This window comes from Amblyomma americanum, chromosome 9, assembly GCF_052857255.1.
Source record: "Amblyomma americanum isolate KBUSLIRL-KWMA chromosome 9, ASM5285725v1, whole genome shotgun sequence".
NCBI classification, from domain to species: domain Eukaryota; kingdom Metazoa; phylum Arthropoda; class Arachnida; order Ixodida; family Ixodidae; genus Amblyomma; species Amblyomma americanum.
The window spans coordinates 27530100-27548294 of record NC_135505.1 but is presented as its reverse complement, the minus strand read 5'-3'; the positions used below and the strand labels follow the sequence as shown (position 1 = coordinate 27548294).

At 49.2% G+C, this 18195-nt stretch overlaps 1 protein-coding gene across 1 annotated transcript; it reads right to left on the bottom strand.

The window, feature by feature from the left end:
* Window positions 1-391: 391 nt before the first annotated feature.
* LOC144103261 (uncharacterized) lies at window positions 392-17988 on the bottom strand. The gene is made up of 7 exons (XM_077636026.1): window positions 17645-17988; window positions 16768-17593; window positions 14253-14464; window positions 12251-12621; window positions 9397-9612; window positions 7143-7247; window positions 392-439 (listed from the first exon to the last, which is right to left on the bottom strand). Exons 1-7 carry the CDS (start codon window positions 17931-17933, stop codon window positions 392-394), a joined length of 2067 nt encoding a protein of 688 aa, XP_077492152.1. The 5' UTR covers window positions 17934-17988.
* Between the last annotated feature and the right edge of the window lie 207 nt (window positions 17989-18195).

Sequence of the window (18195 nt, the reverse complement as noted above, 5' to 3'; positions counted from 1 at the left end):
TAGATGTAAACACGGCACAAATGCAGCTCCTTGCTGTGACGTAATGTTGAGCGTCACACCATCTCTGCTGGACCTTTATCTGCAAAAAGCTACATCTTTTGCTTTTACACGCTCAGTCATCGCTGATTTGGAACAGAGTGAATTGACGAACTGATCATGGCAAAGGAAACTACTTCGAAAGCAGTTTGTTGTGAATGTATGCAATATGTTCTGTGCTATCCATCTGCCCTTCGGCTGCAGTCGGGAGAAACGACTGATTTAAAAATTAAAAAAAAAACTGTTTATCTCGAGATTTTTTGCGCCCGGAATCACAACGGGAGATATTTGTGTTTTGCGGTGCTCCTGATTAATATGTCCGAATGGTATCTGGACAAAACATGCTACGTTTTCTTCAAAAGCAGTACGGTGGTGCAAGGCGTGTTGGCTCTTCGCTTGTCGTCTAAAAGCAGTCAAAAAAGAGTGTTGCAGCGGGAATGGATTCAGTAAGGCGTGCCCTTACAAAAGGTATTTAGACGTTCAATTGACTATCCGTAGACTTCTGCCTATAAAGTCAATAGCCTCTATATAGACAAACCATAGAGAACAGTCTGCAGGCAATGCAAATCCTTTAGACCGTCTGTAGACGTTCTATAAAATTATGGCCATGCACTTTTAGTAGACTTTTGCCAATAGACACTCTTTAGACCATTATTATACAAAAGAAATATATATACGAAGACAATAGACTTAATAAGAAGTCTACAGACTACCTGCAGACCATTTTCGTAAGGGATAGCGGGGCTAACGAGTGACACATATTACGACTGCAGTAGAAGAGCCCGATAGCCGAAATAACGCCCCATTGCGCTGTTTGTAGTCGCCTTCGTTTCACGCTATTTTTGAGGTTCTAACATGTGATGCATTTCGTGAGCTGCTTAGAGCGTATTAGGGATTCTGGCCTCGCACAACATTTTAAAACAATCTCTCATGATTGTCAGATGCGCGTCTAATGCGTTAGGAGCATAACGGGAGCCGGTGCATGTGCTTCAGATGTAGAGGAGCTCCTCTTCAAGGATGTCGTCTGGTATGCTTTAACTAAAGATGTTCGCGATCAAACTGTTGTGAACTGTTGCTTGCCGAGACTACTGAACAATAGATTATTTTTTCATATAAATTTTTGACAAACCGTTTTGCTTTGAATGTCTAGGTCCTTGATCACTCCTTCCAGTTCTTCCGCTGACTTACAAAGGAAGCGAAGGTTCGCAGAAAACCGGAGATTATTAGGCAACCGACATGCCGCATACTTCTCAAGCTAATTCTGAGGCTACTTTCGATAAACACGCGGTGAATGTAGGCGTATTTTGGTGCATACTTTTTCATGATACTCTCATGCTAGCCGGGAGAAGGAAGCCGTCGTCGCTTTTCGGGGTTAGCGGGTGTGAGGGATCCGGGTATTTTCAGGGGGGGGGGGGGGGGAAGCATCACGACTGCCCAGTCGGACATCCATATTAAGCGGTGTTATGCCTGGCATGCCTTCCAGCCCAAATGCATAAAGACGCGGACTCCCCGATCCGGAAATCCAGAAAACAAACGAGAAGGCTATTGAGCCTTCTGGAAGAAACGTGACTGCAAAGACTGGCGTTCGTGGCTGCAGGAATGTCGGAAGCAGCGACGATAATAGCATCCCCACGTGTTCGAACATGCCATCGGGTCGACGAACGGAGTGTTGTCCTCTTCAGTCACGTTGGGGTTGAACAATTGCCCGAGAGCTGCGCCTTCGACAGAGGTTCCACGTTCCGGTCATCAGACGACGAAGTACAAGATCTTTCAACCCCTGCTGGGAGACAGCCCGCATTCCTGTGTCACGCAGGCGCCTTCCTGTTCCACATGGGTGCAGTCCGAACCCACGTGCGCGCCCACCTGGAGGCCGCGTGGACGACAACGTGACCGGGTCCTGTTCCCTTGCCATCGACCGAGCTGCGAGAGAATATCAGGACCTCCCTGCCATGGGTGGTACCATCAGTGCCATCGTTTGATTGGACATCATTCTTCGAACTGTATTCCCCAGCTAGGGATCTGGGGAATACGAAGAGTATTTAACGAGCTGCTGTTTTGGTACCAGAGGAGAGGCCCCCTCTTGAGAGAGGTCTTTGCTGGGAGACACTCCCGACCGCGAAGAAGCTCACTTTACTGAGAAGCACTCTCAGTTGCTCTTATCTGTACAATATGTAAATAGTTTTTGTATAAAGTTTTCCTTGCCTTTCCCTTCACAACCACGTCTCCAATGCTCCTCGTCCCTTCTCCAGCCCGACCACGCTACCCCATCCTAACAGCGGTCGTCCGGCGTGACAGGTGAAAGAGACATGGAGCGAGCCCTTAAAAAATTTCTTGACATCGTCTGTAGACAGTCCATAGACCTCTGTCTATAAAGTCTATAAACTTTCTTTGATTAAACCCCAGACAACATTTTATAGCCAATACGATTCCAATAGACAGTCGATAGACACTCTATAGATTTATGGCCACACACTTTTTGTAGACTTTCGTCTGTAGACCGTCAATAGACTATGCATAGACAAAAATAAATAACTATAGGAAGGCAATAGACTCTGTAAGAAGTATACAGACGATATATAGAATATTTTTACAAAGATTGGATGTTGAGAAATGGGGACGCCAGTGAAAGTGTAAAATAATACTAGGGAGAAGTTTCATGCTCCGGGCTGTGTGCGCAAGATGGGCGTGCTCAACTGGAGCACAGCGTACTGTCGCGTGAGGCAGCTCGTGCACTCATATACAGGCCTTAGAATGTCGAGGGCGGAACTGCGGCGAAGAGAGTGCTGGAATAGCGTGTGCACTAAACAGTCAACGGGTTTGCGGATAGGTTGGATGTTGGGGTATTGTGCCGCATAAGTAAGTGCTTTGTTCTAGATGGCGGTACAGGTTGTGTGATTGTTGGGTTGAGTTGGAGTGACGTTCGCGTTCGATTGGCTGTAACAAAAGTTAATTTTTAACATTTTGAAAATTCAGCAAAAACTTTTCCAATACCTTGTGCCTCACGCATGATGGCCTTAGTTGCCTATGTGCCGTAAAACAAACCACAACGCAACAATACAATTAACTCTTGCCATATTAAATTCAAATAACGACCTTCGGCTAAAGAGATTAGAGACAAATGCGGTTGACGTATTTATTTTGTTTATTTATTTCGATATCCTAAGGGCGATTGCGGGCATCACAAAGGAAGGATAAATGAAAGAAAAATTTACAATACAATCTACAAATAGGTAAAAACAGAAATACGCAAGCTAAGAAGCCAGGTAAAATTAATAAGAGGGGAAAAAATGGCAGTGAAGCAGTTCTTGAAGCATGGCGAAAAATGCACACATAGCAAGATAGGCAAATACAGAAGTTAAGAGTGATAAAGAAAAATTCCACCTTAGGAAGTTACGAAACATCGCATTTAATGTTTCTCAGAACGTAACGGCCGACACACACACACAAAAAGAATCCGGGATCCTTCAAAGTGCATATACCTCTAATCTGAGAAAGAAGAAAACGAAAGCCAATTTAATTTCAGAATTCATTTTTATCGTTTAGTCCAGAGTTCAAGAAGTTTCAGCAGTGGAACCTGTTGGGCGCCGTCATACCAGCTACTTCAGGGAAGATTGCTAATAAATTATACAAAAAGATCGGCACTTGGTTCCAATTTGAGATCTGTAGCGGTCCACAATCAGTTTTTGTACGTACAAAAAATCGATTATGCTCCGCCCTGCGGATTAAAAAAATGTTGACTATTTCTCGGGGATTTTGAAAACTGCGCGCCGGTGGCACGCGTCCATCAACGTCGAATAGTGAACGTGACGTCATCCTGCACGTTGGAAGTGGACTTCTCAGGCTCTGCCTGGCTGCAGGAGAGAAGGTTACGGAACATAGAAGGGTACGTGTGCCAAGAAGTGACGTTATTCTGGGGGCATCGCTGCCAGCCCTTGCTAAGATGGTCTATAGACAGTCTATTGACTTCTTTTGTACTGTATTGACTTCCCATGGATATTTATTTTTGTCTATTCATACTCTACAGTCTGTGCATAAACAAAAGTCTACTAAATGTGTATGGCTTTAAATCTATAGATTGTCTATAGACTGTCTGCAGGATTTGTATTGCTTATAGACTCTTCTCTAGGGTTCCCCTATAGATAGTCTATAGACTTTATAGACAGCAGTCTATGAACAATTTATAGAGTAAACAAATTTTTGTAAGGCAGTGCATCGCAGGCGTACACTTTTCAAATCTAATGAGAAATGGAGAATATTTACTAAGCCACGTCTCCAAAAGATGCCGCTTTATAGAACTTTTACACGTCTCTATGCCTTCTAATAATTGATAACTCGAAACAAGAATTTGCAGGAATAAATTTAATATGACGCCATGCTCCTCTTTGTAAACTATCAAAAGGAAACTAGTTGAATATTTTAACCAATCAGCAAAGTAACATAACCCTGATGTTTGCAAACATCCACGGGGATGCAAAAGAAAAATGTTTACCTTTACTAAGACTTATTTCTTAATGACTAGAGGCCGACTTCCCTGATACAGCTGTTAAAGCTGCGGGCCAGTCAAACACAGAATGTGCAATTTTCATTGAAAAATCTCAGTTACCAGTTCTCGGAGAATGAGGTGATCAGAAAATAAATAAAATGTAGACTGAAAACTCCAGATGGGGGGGGGGGGGGGGGGGGGAGGCGATGGAGTAGTATATGGATGTTCAAGTTGCAAAGCGGCATATAGCTATTGGGAACCTAATCAGGTTTCTTGTACCTCCTGGTTTATTTAATAATTTTTTTAGTTTTTCAGTTTTTAAAATGATGTTCAATTTATAATCAGATGTGAATGCCACTAGTGTGTTCTTTTTTTAGAGCGAAGGCTCTAGTAAACGGCCAAAGCTGCACAGCTGCACCGCTGAAAATTGACATTTTGCCTTGGGAGCCTAAATAAAAAAAAATAAATTAAGCTGAACGATCAGGCTTTTTCCGCTATTCCTCCCATTATGACTAATAAAAGTGAGAAAAATGTTAATATTATTAGTACCTTTCCTTAGCTTCTGGCCTGGCACAGGACATAGTTCTCGGTAGTCTTCTATTTTAATTTTATATTAACGGTCTTTTCAGTAACGCCCGCTTCAATATCCGCCTAATGGCTGACGCTGTGTGATTTACAGCCCTGTTAGCAACGCTGCATATGTTACCGCTTTTCAGTAAGGCGCGAACCACATCGAAAGCAGGTGAAAAAAAATCATCATCAACCTGAGTACACTCACAGCAGGGCAAAGGCTTCTCCCATGTCTCTCCTATTAACCCTGTCCTGTGCCTGCTGCCCCCACCCTATGCTTACGAACTTCTTAATCTCAACCGCCCACCTAACCATCTGCCGCACCTCTGCTATGCTTGCCTTCTCTTGGAATCTGCTCCGTTACCCTTAAGGAGCTTGGTTTCCTTGCCTTCGCATTACATGCCCTGCCCAAGCCCATATCCTCCTCTTGATATTGACTACGATGTGACTAACGAATCCAGCAATACACCCTCTAACCGAAATCATCACTGTAACCATTACAGGTTCTTGGGAATTCATTTTTCTGACGACCTGTCTCGGGCCGCTGACATTACCAAACTTAAGAGTGATGCAACCGTCCCCACCGAATCTCGAGCTTGCATTTGCTGCCTAGCAATCCTGCCAACCATTGGCATTAATTTATTTGTTTGTATTAAAAGTACAGTGCTGCATTTCTTTTTTCGATTAGTCATATTAAATATATTACTACTGAACTTATCGCCTAAAATAAATCTCTCCAGCGTTGAATATCAGCGCGAACTCACGCACCCATCTCTCTTCCACAAATTTTGCCGTGAATACCCTAGCAGCCGTCTTACTTAACCAGCATATCTCCGCTCGTTCCTCCTCGAACATGACAGCATCGTAGATCCACCCTCAGCTTGTTCATCGGCCCACCTTCCCTCATAATTAGGAAGAACATCCAAAGACTGGAATGACCGTCCGTCGGCTGCTGTCGTTAGATAGCTTTAGTTTAGCGTACAAGAGCTTACGTACGCTATGCGCTAGAACTTTGCGGGACGTTACGTTGTGTGTAACACCGGCGTTTTTAGTTTAACGTACGCAAAGGCGATCGAACCGCAGTAACAGCACCGGGTGCCGAACTAAGAAAATATTTTCTGCTTTTTGTTTAGTATAAGCCTGAAACAGCCAAGTCGTCCCGGGCTGGCAGTCAGGTCGGCCTGCCTGAATCCAAGACAAGACGATCCACTTGAAAACGACGCGTCTTGTTAGGCTTAGGGATGCCGCAGTTGCCGAACAAAACGATAAAGAGGGTAAATTTTTCACTAATCATTTCTGTTGCAGGTAAGATGAGGCGAAGCGAAAGCCCTAAGATGAATTTATAGGTATCAGCACGCCAAGAACGACAGTAACAATGATGAAATCGCTGCGAAGAGGGCAACCTGATAACCGCTGGTCCTTAAGGGTGACAGATGCATTTCAAGATGCGCCAAGCGTAGAAGGGGCGGCAGAACCTTAAGTAGGCGGATTAGATTAGGAAGTTTGCGGGCATACGGTGGGAGAGGCAAATGCACCGCAGTGGGCGTAGTCAGGCTCATGAGGTCATGTTCAGGATGACTTGGACGCCGCCATCTTGTCAACGTTAATCTCCCAACGTACTACGTAAGGCACAGGCGCGCTAAACTACAATTTTAGCGTACGCTAGCCTAATGCCCGGTCTGGGTTAGCGTTTAGCGCATGCGCAATGCGCACCATGCTATTTTTAGCTTACGCTATCCCTTTGCGTCTATCTGCGTGCGCTGTATTAAAACGGTCTACTCATTGCATCCATGACCATGTGCACGTCAAACACTTAACTCGCACGTAACGCTAAACACCCACCTTCACGTGAAATCCCTTCACAGGAATAATGAAGTACTAAAAATAAACAAAAAAAACAAGTATGACTTTCCAAGACTACCCTCGCTACCTACCTCCACTTGGATATAGACGAACTGGAAACGCAAGCCCCACAGTGGCGTTTGCAACAGTTGCAACTCTAGCATGAGGCTCTCCGGACCTGCAACATGCACTACCTGTCCCGTTCGCTCACCTGTCTTTTCAGCAGGTCGTCGGCAGACCATTCCTTCCATTCGACGTCTTCTTCCAGGCACTGCATGCCATCCATAGGACAGACGAGCGCGCCGTCCTGCGCGCACTGGTCGTAACAAGACAACACAGGACGTGCATACAGGAAAGAAGTGCCGTCTTTGGGAGCACCAGAGAGCAGGCACTGTATGCTCTTACACGTGGAAGCGGCCCCACGAAGTGCAGCGGCCTCCAGTCGAGCTCTGGGGCGAACCCGACAACTGTGTATAGACCACCTTCAGTAGCCATCGTGTCACGTTGTTCTAGCGCTCGGCCCCGAAAAAATACTCCGCCGCTCCAACAGCGCCCCTTCCTTAACGGCGTTTTCTTTCCTTTCTCTTCTTCTCGTCGTCATGGTTAGAATCACCGCGGTATCCGCCTCGAGCGCAGTTTCCGTTTCCTCGCGTGTCGAAATGTCTGCTTCTCCGAGCCGGCCTTGTCGTTGCTGGCGTGTAGGCGTGCAGATATCGAATGCTGTCCATTGCAGATCGAAATGGTAATTGTTGGACGAGAGAAACGCGGAACGCCCGGCGCTGTGTCCAGCACATTTTTAAAGCTAAAACTTTACTACCCCCCCCCCCCCCTTCCCCCCCCGTATAGCTTCTTCCCCGTGTGCGCGAGTTTGACCTTTGATTGAGGACCGTGGCAGCTATGACGTCACTAAGCCGCCGCCGCCGCCAAAACTGAGCGCTCGTCTCTGTTTCTATAGGCCGCCGGCGTTCATTGTGTTCATTGGCGGTGACAACGTTCTAGACTGCGATGATATTGAGGAAAGGGAAGGAAAAATGAAAAGTTGTTTTTGGGGAAAGGAAATGGTGTACCATCTGTGTTATTTACGGCGGACACCTGAACCAAACCGTAAGCGAAGGAATAAAAGAGGAACTGAAAGAAGAAAGGTGCCGTAGTGGAGGGCTCCGGAATAATTGCGACCACCTGGGGATCCTTAACGTGCACTGACATCGCACAGCCCACGGGCGCCTTGGAGTTTCGCCTCCATCAAAACGCGGCCGCCGCGGTCGGGTGCGAACCCGGGTACTCCGATTCAGCACCCGAGCGCCCTAAGCACTGAGCCACCGCAGCAGCTGGAATTAAGTGACGCCGTTTTGTTTTTCCCGATAAGGCTTATAATGCGATCGCAAAAAAAACCGTCAGACAGCACATCCTATGCGCTCCGCAGAACTTCGCGGGGTCTATCTTTAATATCTTATTTTCGCAATGCGGTCCTTCTTTGAAACCACGAAATGTCTCTACCTTTCAGTCTAGCAGGGTGTTGAAATGTTGCCAGCATCACTGAAGTCGAGTAAACAGCTCTAGACACTTCAAAACAAAAGTTTGCTGTGAATCGGCCACTTGTTCCATTGATGTAAACACTGCACAAATACAAACGAATGTCGTGACGTAATGCTGAGCGTCACACCCTCTCTGCTCGACCTTAGCACCACCACATCCCGTTCTTCTGCGTTTGGCGATGAACTCATACTAGCCGCCTGGGTCGTCACGGGCTGCTGCCTTATGGGATGGGCTCAATAAAACACCTTTCACTGAAAAAACTATATCTTTGGCTTTCAACGCTCAGTCTCCACTCAGTTCGGAAGATTAAGTAAATTAGCCGAGTGATCATGGGAAAGGAAACTACTTTGCAAGCAGCTTCTTGTGAATGTATGCAACATGTTCTGTGCTGTTCATCTGCCCTTCGCATGCAGTCGCAAGATAGCGACTCTGTAAAAAAATTAACAAAAAAAAACTTTATCTCGAAATTTTTTTGCACCCGGTGAACATGTTCGAATGGTATCTGGAGAAAAGCACGCCAAGTTTCCTTCAAAAGCTCAACGGTGGTACAAGGACTCTTCGTGCTTCGCTTGTTGTCTAAAAGCAGGCGGAAATAGGGGTGCATCGGTTGTGGATTCAGTAAGGCGTGTCTTTACATTTTTAACAGTCTATACACTATCCATACACTTCTGTCTAGAAGGTCTTAAGACTCTCTATAGAGAAACGTTAAAGAACAGTCTATAGACGATACAAATCCTATAGACAGTGTATAGATTTATGGCAGTTAATTTTGAAAAGCTGATGGATGACTGATCGATCGATATTGGTGATCGACCGATCGATGGTGTTGATGTTGAGGTATTTTGATGGTTCGGTGATCCGGCGACACGTTGCGGAAGAGACTGAACAACTTCATCGGGACACTATCCCTTTATTGCACAGGCACTCACAGGCGACTTGACCTCTGATCTCCCCTGTTGGCGCCAAAAATCATCCTCTAATCCCTTCGCCCAGCATACTGGGGACCCTTTTTCTAACGAATAGGATATGCGCTTCTCGGAGCCAATCAGGAGAAATTCGTTCAAACTGGAAGAGCCAATAGCACGACGGTGCTCGCGTTGTTGTGGTCTCGCGGGCACCACGAAGATGTGGCGCATTTTCGCTTGCTTGAAGCACACAGACACAAAATCCCTAAAAACGCCAGCGGAAACTCAGGTAAACCGAGCACCCAGTCCGAACCGCGCGCACTGCCCTGGTCGCCCTCCACCCTTCTGCTCCCCGCTCCCTGGTATCCGGTCCGTCACGCGGTCCGCCGTGAAAAGTCATAAATTCACACGTGACCCCCTCTCGAAACCCCAGGGGTCCGCGCATCGGCCGCGTCTTGCGGCCCGGGTGTGGCCTTAAAAGGAAGGGTCTCCTCCTTGCCAGTTAACCACCGGTGCCGCCATCTGCCGCGTTTGTCTCAAAACAGACCCATTTCGGCGGCGCCGGTATGGCGGCTTCCCGAAGTGCCCCCCCCCCAAAAAAAAAAACCAACTCATTCAAAACCACGGGGGCCAAGCTACCGGCTGCGGGGCGCGCGCGCGACCGGTCCCTGAGCAACATCCTCGGCAACTTTAACTCCTCCTCACCGAGAACGTTGTGCGTACACTAGCTGTACGCACAACACAAAGCATGCTACAACAATGAAAATGTGCGGAGGGACGTATGAAACAAAATATACGGAAAGGCACATGGATGATACACACAACTACCACATCGAACAAAGGCAACTTATGTCTTAACACTTATGTCCCGATAGTTTTCGTAAGAACACATGCACGCAAATGCGACACACAGCAATTTCGAGGCATTCCTACACTGTGATGGAGTACGACAGGGCATTGAATCGCGGTCCCAAGTAAGCACCGTTTAACTTGAAGCACACAAATACAGCCAATTCCGCCGACACGTCACACTAAACGAGTAATAATGAAACAGAGTCAATCACGCACACACACATCAAGGTAGGACTCTGTCTTGCAAACACTCAGTCCTCCATGTCGATCGCTACCACACATGAGTTAGCTCTTTCACTTGAGTACCATGCTGCAACAGGGGTACCCCCTTTTCCTTTTTATTTCAGCTTCGAATGTCTCTACCCAGTCTCGAAAGAGCATCTGAACTGGAGGACATATTTGTCCGGCCGCTTTCGCTCTTTAACCTTAGCTGGGCCAATCCATTTGGGTTGCGTCTTACTGTGCTGGCCTGTATCCAGGAATACTTCTCCATTGTTGAACTTTCGTACGGACGCGGCATTTTCACTGTCCTTGTGAAGCGCGGTTTCACTCTCTGCCTTTATCGTTCTATCAGCCAACTCAAAAGCGTCCTTCTGTGCTCTGCTCAGCCCCTCGTAAACATCGGTGGTCAGTAACGCGTCTATTCCCGCAGCCAGCTCGTCAGTAACGGCAAAAAGTATGCAAGTTTGCGGGTTCGAGCTGCCGTCTTTCGTGATCAAAGTCAGGGGAACATACATGAGATCAGCCGAGACCATGTGGCCGCACGCGCCGCGCAGGCGCACCCTTCCCGCGCCTTGCGCGCGCTTTGCCGTTATCGGAGACAACCTCATTGCTCATTACCGTTGTATCTTCACCTGAGTCCAGGCAAAACATGAACGGGCGCATACCAGAGATCAGCTCCGCCCAAGTCAGTCAGGAGTCGTGCCCTGGCTCACTTGTCCCGATCTCTGTCCCCGTCTCCAGCTCAAATGCTGCCCTCGCTGTCAATCTCGACGGCAGCTGGGGCTTCCCGCCTGACTCCTGAGCTGTCGCTCCTTTTGATCTAGTCTGCGGACAGTTCCGCTGCATACGACCGAAGTCCCTGCTGCCAAAGCATTTCAGTGCAGGTCGGCGTTCGTTTCTTTGCTCGCCGCCCCATGATTGACCGCCTGCCTCTCGTGGCTGGCAATAAATTGCGTCCGGCGCGTCCACCGTTCTCGGGCAGTTCCCGACTCTACTCTCCTCAAACGTTTCCTCAAGCTGAGCAATCTTTGTTGGCTTCAACCACTCCCCGGTTTCGTGTTGCAGAACGTACGCGCACAGCTCGCCTGACATCATCTGTTTGCCACCATCCGCGACAAACAACTGGCTCATATCCTCTAACGTTATAATATTTCGACTACGCAGGTAGTAATCCAACAAAATTTCGAATTTCGTTACGAACTAACCCCAGCTTTCTTTGCCCTGACAGCACGCATAGAGCCTGCGCTTGTACTCCTCGGGGGTGAGTTTCAGCTCGGTGAGCACCAGCTCTCAGATTTCTGTATAAAGGAGCCCCCGATCGTCCGACTTGTTGGCGACCAGCGTGCACCTCTTTTTTTTTTAGGAAATGCAGTATGACCTGGCCAGAAATGCTAACAGGGATTCAACAGCTCCGGAGCATACTTTCCGCTGTATTAAAATATGCAGGCACGAGTTCGTCAGATTCGGGCATCGGTGCGAGGACTGCCCTCAGCTCGTCCGCGTACTGCCCTGAATTTGTCCTACAGCTTAGTCCTGCCCCATCAATGGTTCCTGCTTCCATTTTAAGTCACTTCAACTCGATAGCCAGCCTCAGCCTCTTTATCTGAAGCCCTGTTCCCAGAGTCGCATGGAAGCGTCACCGCTGCCCGCGGCTGCTCTTCCCTGCTCCTTCTCCGGAGTGCGCTGCTCTCCGAGTTAGCTACATTCTGTGGGCTTCCAACCCCCCAGATTCATCTGCGTGTTGTGATTGCGATCGTGTGGTAATCGATGTGATGGACCCGTAACGAGCAGGAAGAGTGCCCACCTGAATTCCTCCGTCGCTGACGTCCAGCGTCGATCCTGAAGGATGATGCCCCGCTTTGACCGCACAGGGCGCCGGCACGAACGGGCTCAGGAGTCGCCTTGCGTTGTCACCTGGCAGTGTCCGTATAGACGCGTCTCTCGCCGTCTCGCAAGCCTGCACCGAAGGGGTGTTGTCTCCCCGCAGCCGTACACGCCGCCTAGATGACCTTTGCAGCAGTAGCTTCTCGCTTGGGTGTTGTTGCTCCGCCGAGGTGCAGCGGCATCGTCCAGCGGCATCCGGTCCGTCACGCGGTCCGCCGTGAAAAGCCATAAATTCACACGCGGCCCCCTCTCGAAACCCCAGGGGTCCACGCATCGGCCGCGTCTTGTGGCCTGAGTCACCCGAGTGCGACTTGACAAGGACGGGCCTCCTCACTGCCGGTTAATCGTCGTTGCCGCCATCTAACTTGTTCTTCTCAAAACAAACCCATTTCGGCGGCACCGGGAATGCGACCTCTCGAGCAGCCCCGTGTTGCGTTGTGTCTGCTCCGTTAGCGGACCCAACGGGTAGCGAAGAGCCGGTCGTCAGAAGTCGGGCAGCAGGCACTCGGGCATCGCGTTTGACGACGATGCAGAGACGAGTCGAGCAATAGAGAAAACTAAAAGAGATTTATTTACATGGTGATCGAAGCGATTTCGGTCCCACAATGAGCACTGCGGCTCGTTTTAAAGGGTCCCGTCTCCCCAGGTCCCTAGTTGGGGAACTTGGTTTAATGAAAAGCGTCCAATCACTACCCTTTTGGGTCACGTGCACTTTCTTCGGGAACCACCCACCGAGACGTCCCCGACACACCCTCGCCACTTCCGGCGCCTGGCCGTTCCTGCAGCAGCGATGACAAACACGAAAGGCGACCCAGGTGGAAGGAGCGAAAACAAGGCACAAGTCGAAGCAGCACTTGCGAACAGAGTTCCGCACAATGGAAGAGGAGGCGTCTTCAGAACGGCTGGTACACAGGTGGTGGCGCTCGCTGTAAACAACAGCAGCCGCGTCCGCCGCCGGGCACGGGCCACCCAACAGGACACCCAGACACACTCTCGCCTCCTCCGGCAACTGGTTGTAATGAGCTTTGCCACTTAGCGCACGACCCTCTCGGCGCCGCTCTCCCGATGCACACAACTGAAAACATACGCGCGCCGGGAACCCGAGGAAGCAGCTTGGAGCAGTTTGGCCAGACCAGCGGATGTCCGTCCGAAACCCACTGTCCCGAGGCTCGGGATATTTCGAAACGTAACAGCTTCTCCGGCGGCGTCCGAGATCCCGATGGACAAAGGTCAACAATCATTGTTCAGAGGGATAACTGGGGCGGATGGTGTTCACCATGTGCTTCACTGATGCTGGTGCTCTGTTTCTTCAGGAAGTCTCTGCAGCTCCCCTTTTTTTTCTCTCAAAATGATGGCTTCTTGTTCTCTGCAGGCCAGTTTACTTCCTAGGAAGGCAGCATCAGTTGAACAACACAGAAACCACAACTGCAAAGCAAGCAAGTGCCATGACTCTCTCCCTGAAATTTACCAGGCTTCTTTTCAACCAAACGGTTTTAATCCTTGCACAATTACGGCAGCAATTGAAGCAACCTGAGAATTCTTCAAACATACAAACAAGAGTTCAAGATGCCCGATAAAAAAAAGTGATAGTACGCATAAGTCAGGAAAAAAAATGCACACAAGCCAGAATCTCCTAGGCTATCAGTTACACTAAAAGCAGCGACTTAAGCCATCGGCATTGCCGTTCAATTTACCTCTTTTGTACCGAACGTCAAAAGAGTATTGCTGCAGTGCGAGGCTCCAGCGCAGCAGTCGGCCGTTTTTAGGGGACATACTCTGCAACCACGTGAGAGGACAATGATCCGTTTCAATGATGAACCTGGAACCGGTGAGGTAGCATGCAAGTTTCTGCACAGCCCACACAAGACAGGCGCATTCCATCTCCGAGGCGCTATACGCTTCTTCTCGTAACGTAAGCTTACGGCTAGCGTAGAGCACCGGATGCTCTTCCTCCTCCTCGGCTCTTTGGCACAATACCACGCCCATGCCGCGGTCACTGGCATCGTACTGTACCACAAATGGCCTTGAATAGTCGGGTGCCTGCAGCACAGGTTGGCCCAGTAGCGCGCTTTTCAAGGCTAAGAAAGCCTTTTCCTTTTTTTCGTCCCAGCGGAGGATCTGCGGCTCGGTTTTTCTGAGAGCATCAGTGAGAGGACTGTCAAGCTCTGAACAACGTGGGATATAGCGCTGGTAGTATCCGGCTGCTCCCAAAAATGACCGCCCATCCGTTTTGGTATGCGGCTGCGGGAAATTACTGATAGCTGTCACCTTCACCTCAGATGGTCGGCGGTGGCCTCGCCCTACTATGTGACCCAAGTAGGTCACCTCTGCATGTCCAAGCTGGCATTTCTGAGCTTTCACAGTCAGACCCGCGTCGCGAAAACGTTCAAGAACCGTTCGCAGGTGCGTGATATGCTCGGACCACGATCCCGAAAACACCGCCACGTCATCTAAATAGGACAGGGCCAAATCGTGCAATCCCCTCAAAACCTTATCCATCAGGGACGAGAAGCAGTAGGGAGCGTTCTTTAAGCCGAAGCTTAATACTTTAGGACGGAACGTCCCTACGGGCGAGATAAATGCCGCATATCTGCTTGCCTGTTCGGTAAGTGGGACCTGCCAATAGCCCCGAACGAGATCGAACGTAGAGATATACTGAGCGCTGCTAACTTTCTCAATTCTCTCCTCGATATTGGGTATGGGGTAGGTCTGATCCTTGGTTATGAGGTTTAGCCTCCTATAATCAATACGAGGACGTGGTTCCTTGCCAGGGACTTCCGCCAAAATGAGCGGCGAGGTTTAGTCACTCTCGCAAGCCCCAATGATGTCGAGGTCAAGCATTCTTTTAATTTCAGCCTCCATAATCTCCCTTTGCCGCGGCGATACCCGGCAAGCTTTCGAACGTACGGGCTGAGAGGAACTAAGCTCGATGTCGTGAACTATCATCGTAGTTCTGCCTGGCTTGTCCGAGCACATGTCTTTGAATTCGCGCACGAGTTCTGTTAAATCTCTATTTTGATCAACACTGAGCTCAGTAGCCTCTACCATGGCTAATGCGGCGAGTTGGGCGTGTTGGTACATAGTTTTGTGGAAAAGCAGCGCTGAACAGACGAAGACAGAGACGAGGCGACAAGGACGGGCGCCCGTCCTTGTCGCCTCGTCTCTGTCTTCGTCTGTTCAGCGCTGCTTTTCCACAAATCTACCATGGCCTTGATCGCTAGGTCAGTGCTGCCCTCGTTTTTCGGTGCGCCTAGTTCCGGGAAATCTAACGGCGTTTCTTCAGGAACATTCAGCGACATGTTTACTATCTTTTCTCTTTCTCGGTACGGTTTGAGCAGGTTGGTGTGGTATATCTGCTGTACCTTTCGCTTTCCAGGCATGTTTATTATATAGTTCGTGTCCGACAGTCTCTGAATGACTTTCGCTGGGCCCTCCCATTGAACTTCTAGTTTGTTTTTCTTCGAAGGCCTCAGTAGCATTACCTCGTCTCCGGCTTCAAAACAGCGTGATCTCGCCGTCCGGTCATAATAGTGCTTGGCCTTTACTTGCGCTTTACTCATCTTGCGTCCCACCTGCTCCTGTGCTTTGTGCAGTCTTTCAAGCAGCGCGAGCACATATTCAACCACCGTGGGGTAATCTCCTCGACCTTCCCACGATTCCTGAAGGATGCGGAGTGGAGATCGCAGGGAACGGCCGTAGACCAGTTGCGCTAGAGTGAATCCAGTGGCCTCATGAGAAGCGGTTCTGAGGGCAAACATTGTGGCCGGCAAGCAGGCATCCCAGTCGACTTTGCGTTCGAAGCACAGTGCCCTCAGCACGCGTTTCATAACCGAATGCATCTTTTCCACTGGATTGGACTGCGGGTGGTACACTGAACTATTTATTAGTTTAATCCCGCATCTCTCCAGGAAGGTTGTAGTTAGCGCGCTGGTAAAAACGGTCCCCTGATCCGACTGTATTTCCGCGGGAAACCCGACCCGCGCGAAAATGGACAGGAGTGCGTTTACGATCTCTATTGAGCTTAATTCTTTCAGCGGCACTGCCTCAGGAAACTTAGTAGCGGGACAGACTACAGTCAATATGTGACAGTAACCAGACCCTGTTTTGGGAAGGGGGCCAACCGTGTCAATCACGAGCCGTCGAAATGGCTCTGTGATCACCGGAACGAGCTTCATTGGGGCTTTCGCCTTATCTCCTGGCTTGCCCAACCGTTGACATGTGTCGCAGGTCTTTACAAAATTCTCTACCTCCCGAAAGCATCCCGGCCAGTAGAATTCCTGCAGCAAGCTGTCCTTCGTTTTCCTGAGCCCTAAATGACCCGACCACGAACTACCATGAACCAAGTGCAAAAGATGACGACGGTAGCGTTTAGGCACGACTAACTGGTCGAACTGTACCCCTCTGCGATCATGATACCTACGATAGAGTACCCCGGACCTTTCTTGAAATAGCACAATTTTCTTTGCAACACCTTCTTCCTCCCGGCACCTAAGATTCTGCAGTGGGGAGTCTGCCCTTTGTTCAGATATCAAGGACGATCGGTCAACCCCTAGCAATCTTTGCAGGCTATCAGATGCCGGTGTTATCAGAAGCTCACCATAGGCCTCTTTAAGCTCCATACAATTTTTGCTACTTTCAGGCCTGCCCAGAATGTTTACTTCTTCAGTCGCCGTTGCGGGGACCTCTCCTGACGCGTCAGGAGGCTCACTTTCCACCGTACCAACGCTACTTGACGCTTCCAGCGGCATGGCCTTAGCGGCAATTTTTCGTGCTTTCGAGCGAGTTAGCGCGTAGACAGTCCCCTCCCCGAACACGAGGTCCTTCTGCCGCAGCAGTTGATCTGATCTGTTTGAAAACAGATAGGGGTACTGCATCGGCAGGCTGGCTGACACGGCAGCCTCCGTATGAAGTACTCCAAAGGGGCCTTCAATGCTTATGTTAGCAATAGGAAGGCACATGCTATTGGCTTCCACCGCCTTTTTAATCCAGGCACACTCCCCGGTGAATTGCCCCGGCTCTACATACGATGGGTGGACTACGTCCATTGTAGCTGCCGAATCTCGCAGCACGCGGCACGGCTTTCCATTCACTACAAGATCTCGGATGTAGGGCTCTAGAAGCTTCAAATTTTCCTCGTTGCTGTCCACTGACAAGCAAACAACTTTTGGGTTTTTGCACACCGCCGCCATATGTCCAGGCTTTTGGCAGTTATAGCACACCGGCGCCCGTCTCTTTTCAAATGCTTTCTTTTGGCGCTCTTCTGCTTCAGGTGCTTCCTCTTTTATCCCCGCGCCCTTTTCTGAAGATTCTACACACCGTGCATGCTCCTTCACTTTGAAAAGTTGGCCCCTCTCTCCAGATGTTTTCCTGTTCTGGTATTCTTTCTTGGGGCTTTCCTTTCTGTCGAGTGCACGGCGTGAGACGAACTCTTCTTCCAGGTCAGCTGCCTTCGAGACAGTCGTAACGTCTTGCCTGTCTTGCACCCAGTGCCTTATGTCTTCAGGCAACTGACGGTAGAACTGCTCGAGGCCGAAGCATTGCATCATTTTCTCGCTTTCGTCATACGCCTTAGCTTCTTTTAGCCATTCTCCCAGGTTAGCCATCAGCTTGTACGCGAAGTCTGGGTATGACTCATCCCTCTGCTTCTCGGCGTTGCGAAATTTTTGACGGAATGCCTCAGCTGACACTCTGTACTTTTTCAGCAGACTAGACTTCACTTTATCGTAGTTGTCTGAATCTTCCTTACACAAGCGGGCAATCACATTGGCAGCCTCACCTTACAATAGAGTCAGCAAGCACTGTGGCCACGTTGCCCTGATAAACCCTGCCTTCTCGCACGTGCGCTCGAAGTTTACCAAAAACAGA

Coding starts and splice junctions, on each gene's coding strand:
- LOC144103261 (XM_077636026.1), bottom strand. CDS start 17,933: ATGGCTAACCTGGGAGAATGGCTAAAAGAAGCTAAGGCGTATGACGAA. Junction 17,594..17,644: donor AGTGAAGGAGCATGCACGGT/GTGTAGAATCTT, acceptor AAGCACCTGAAG/CAGAAGAGCGCCAAAAGAAA. Junction 14,465..16,767: donor ATTGTGCTATTTCAAGAAAG/GTCCGGGGTACT, acceptor TGATGCTCTCAG/AAAAACCGAGCCGCAGATCC.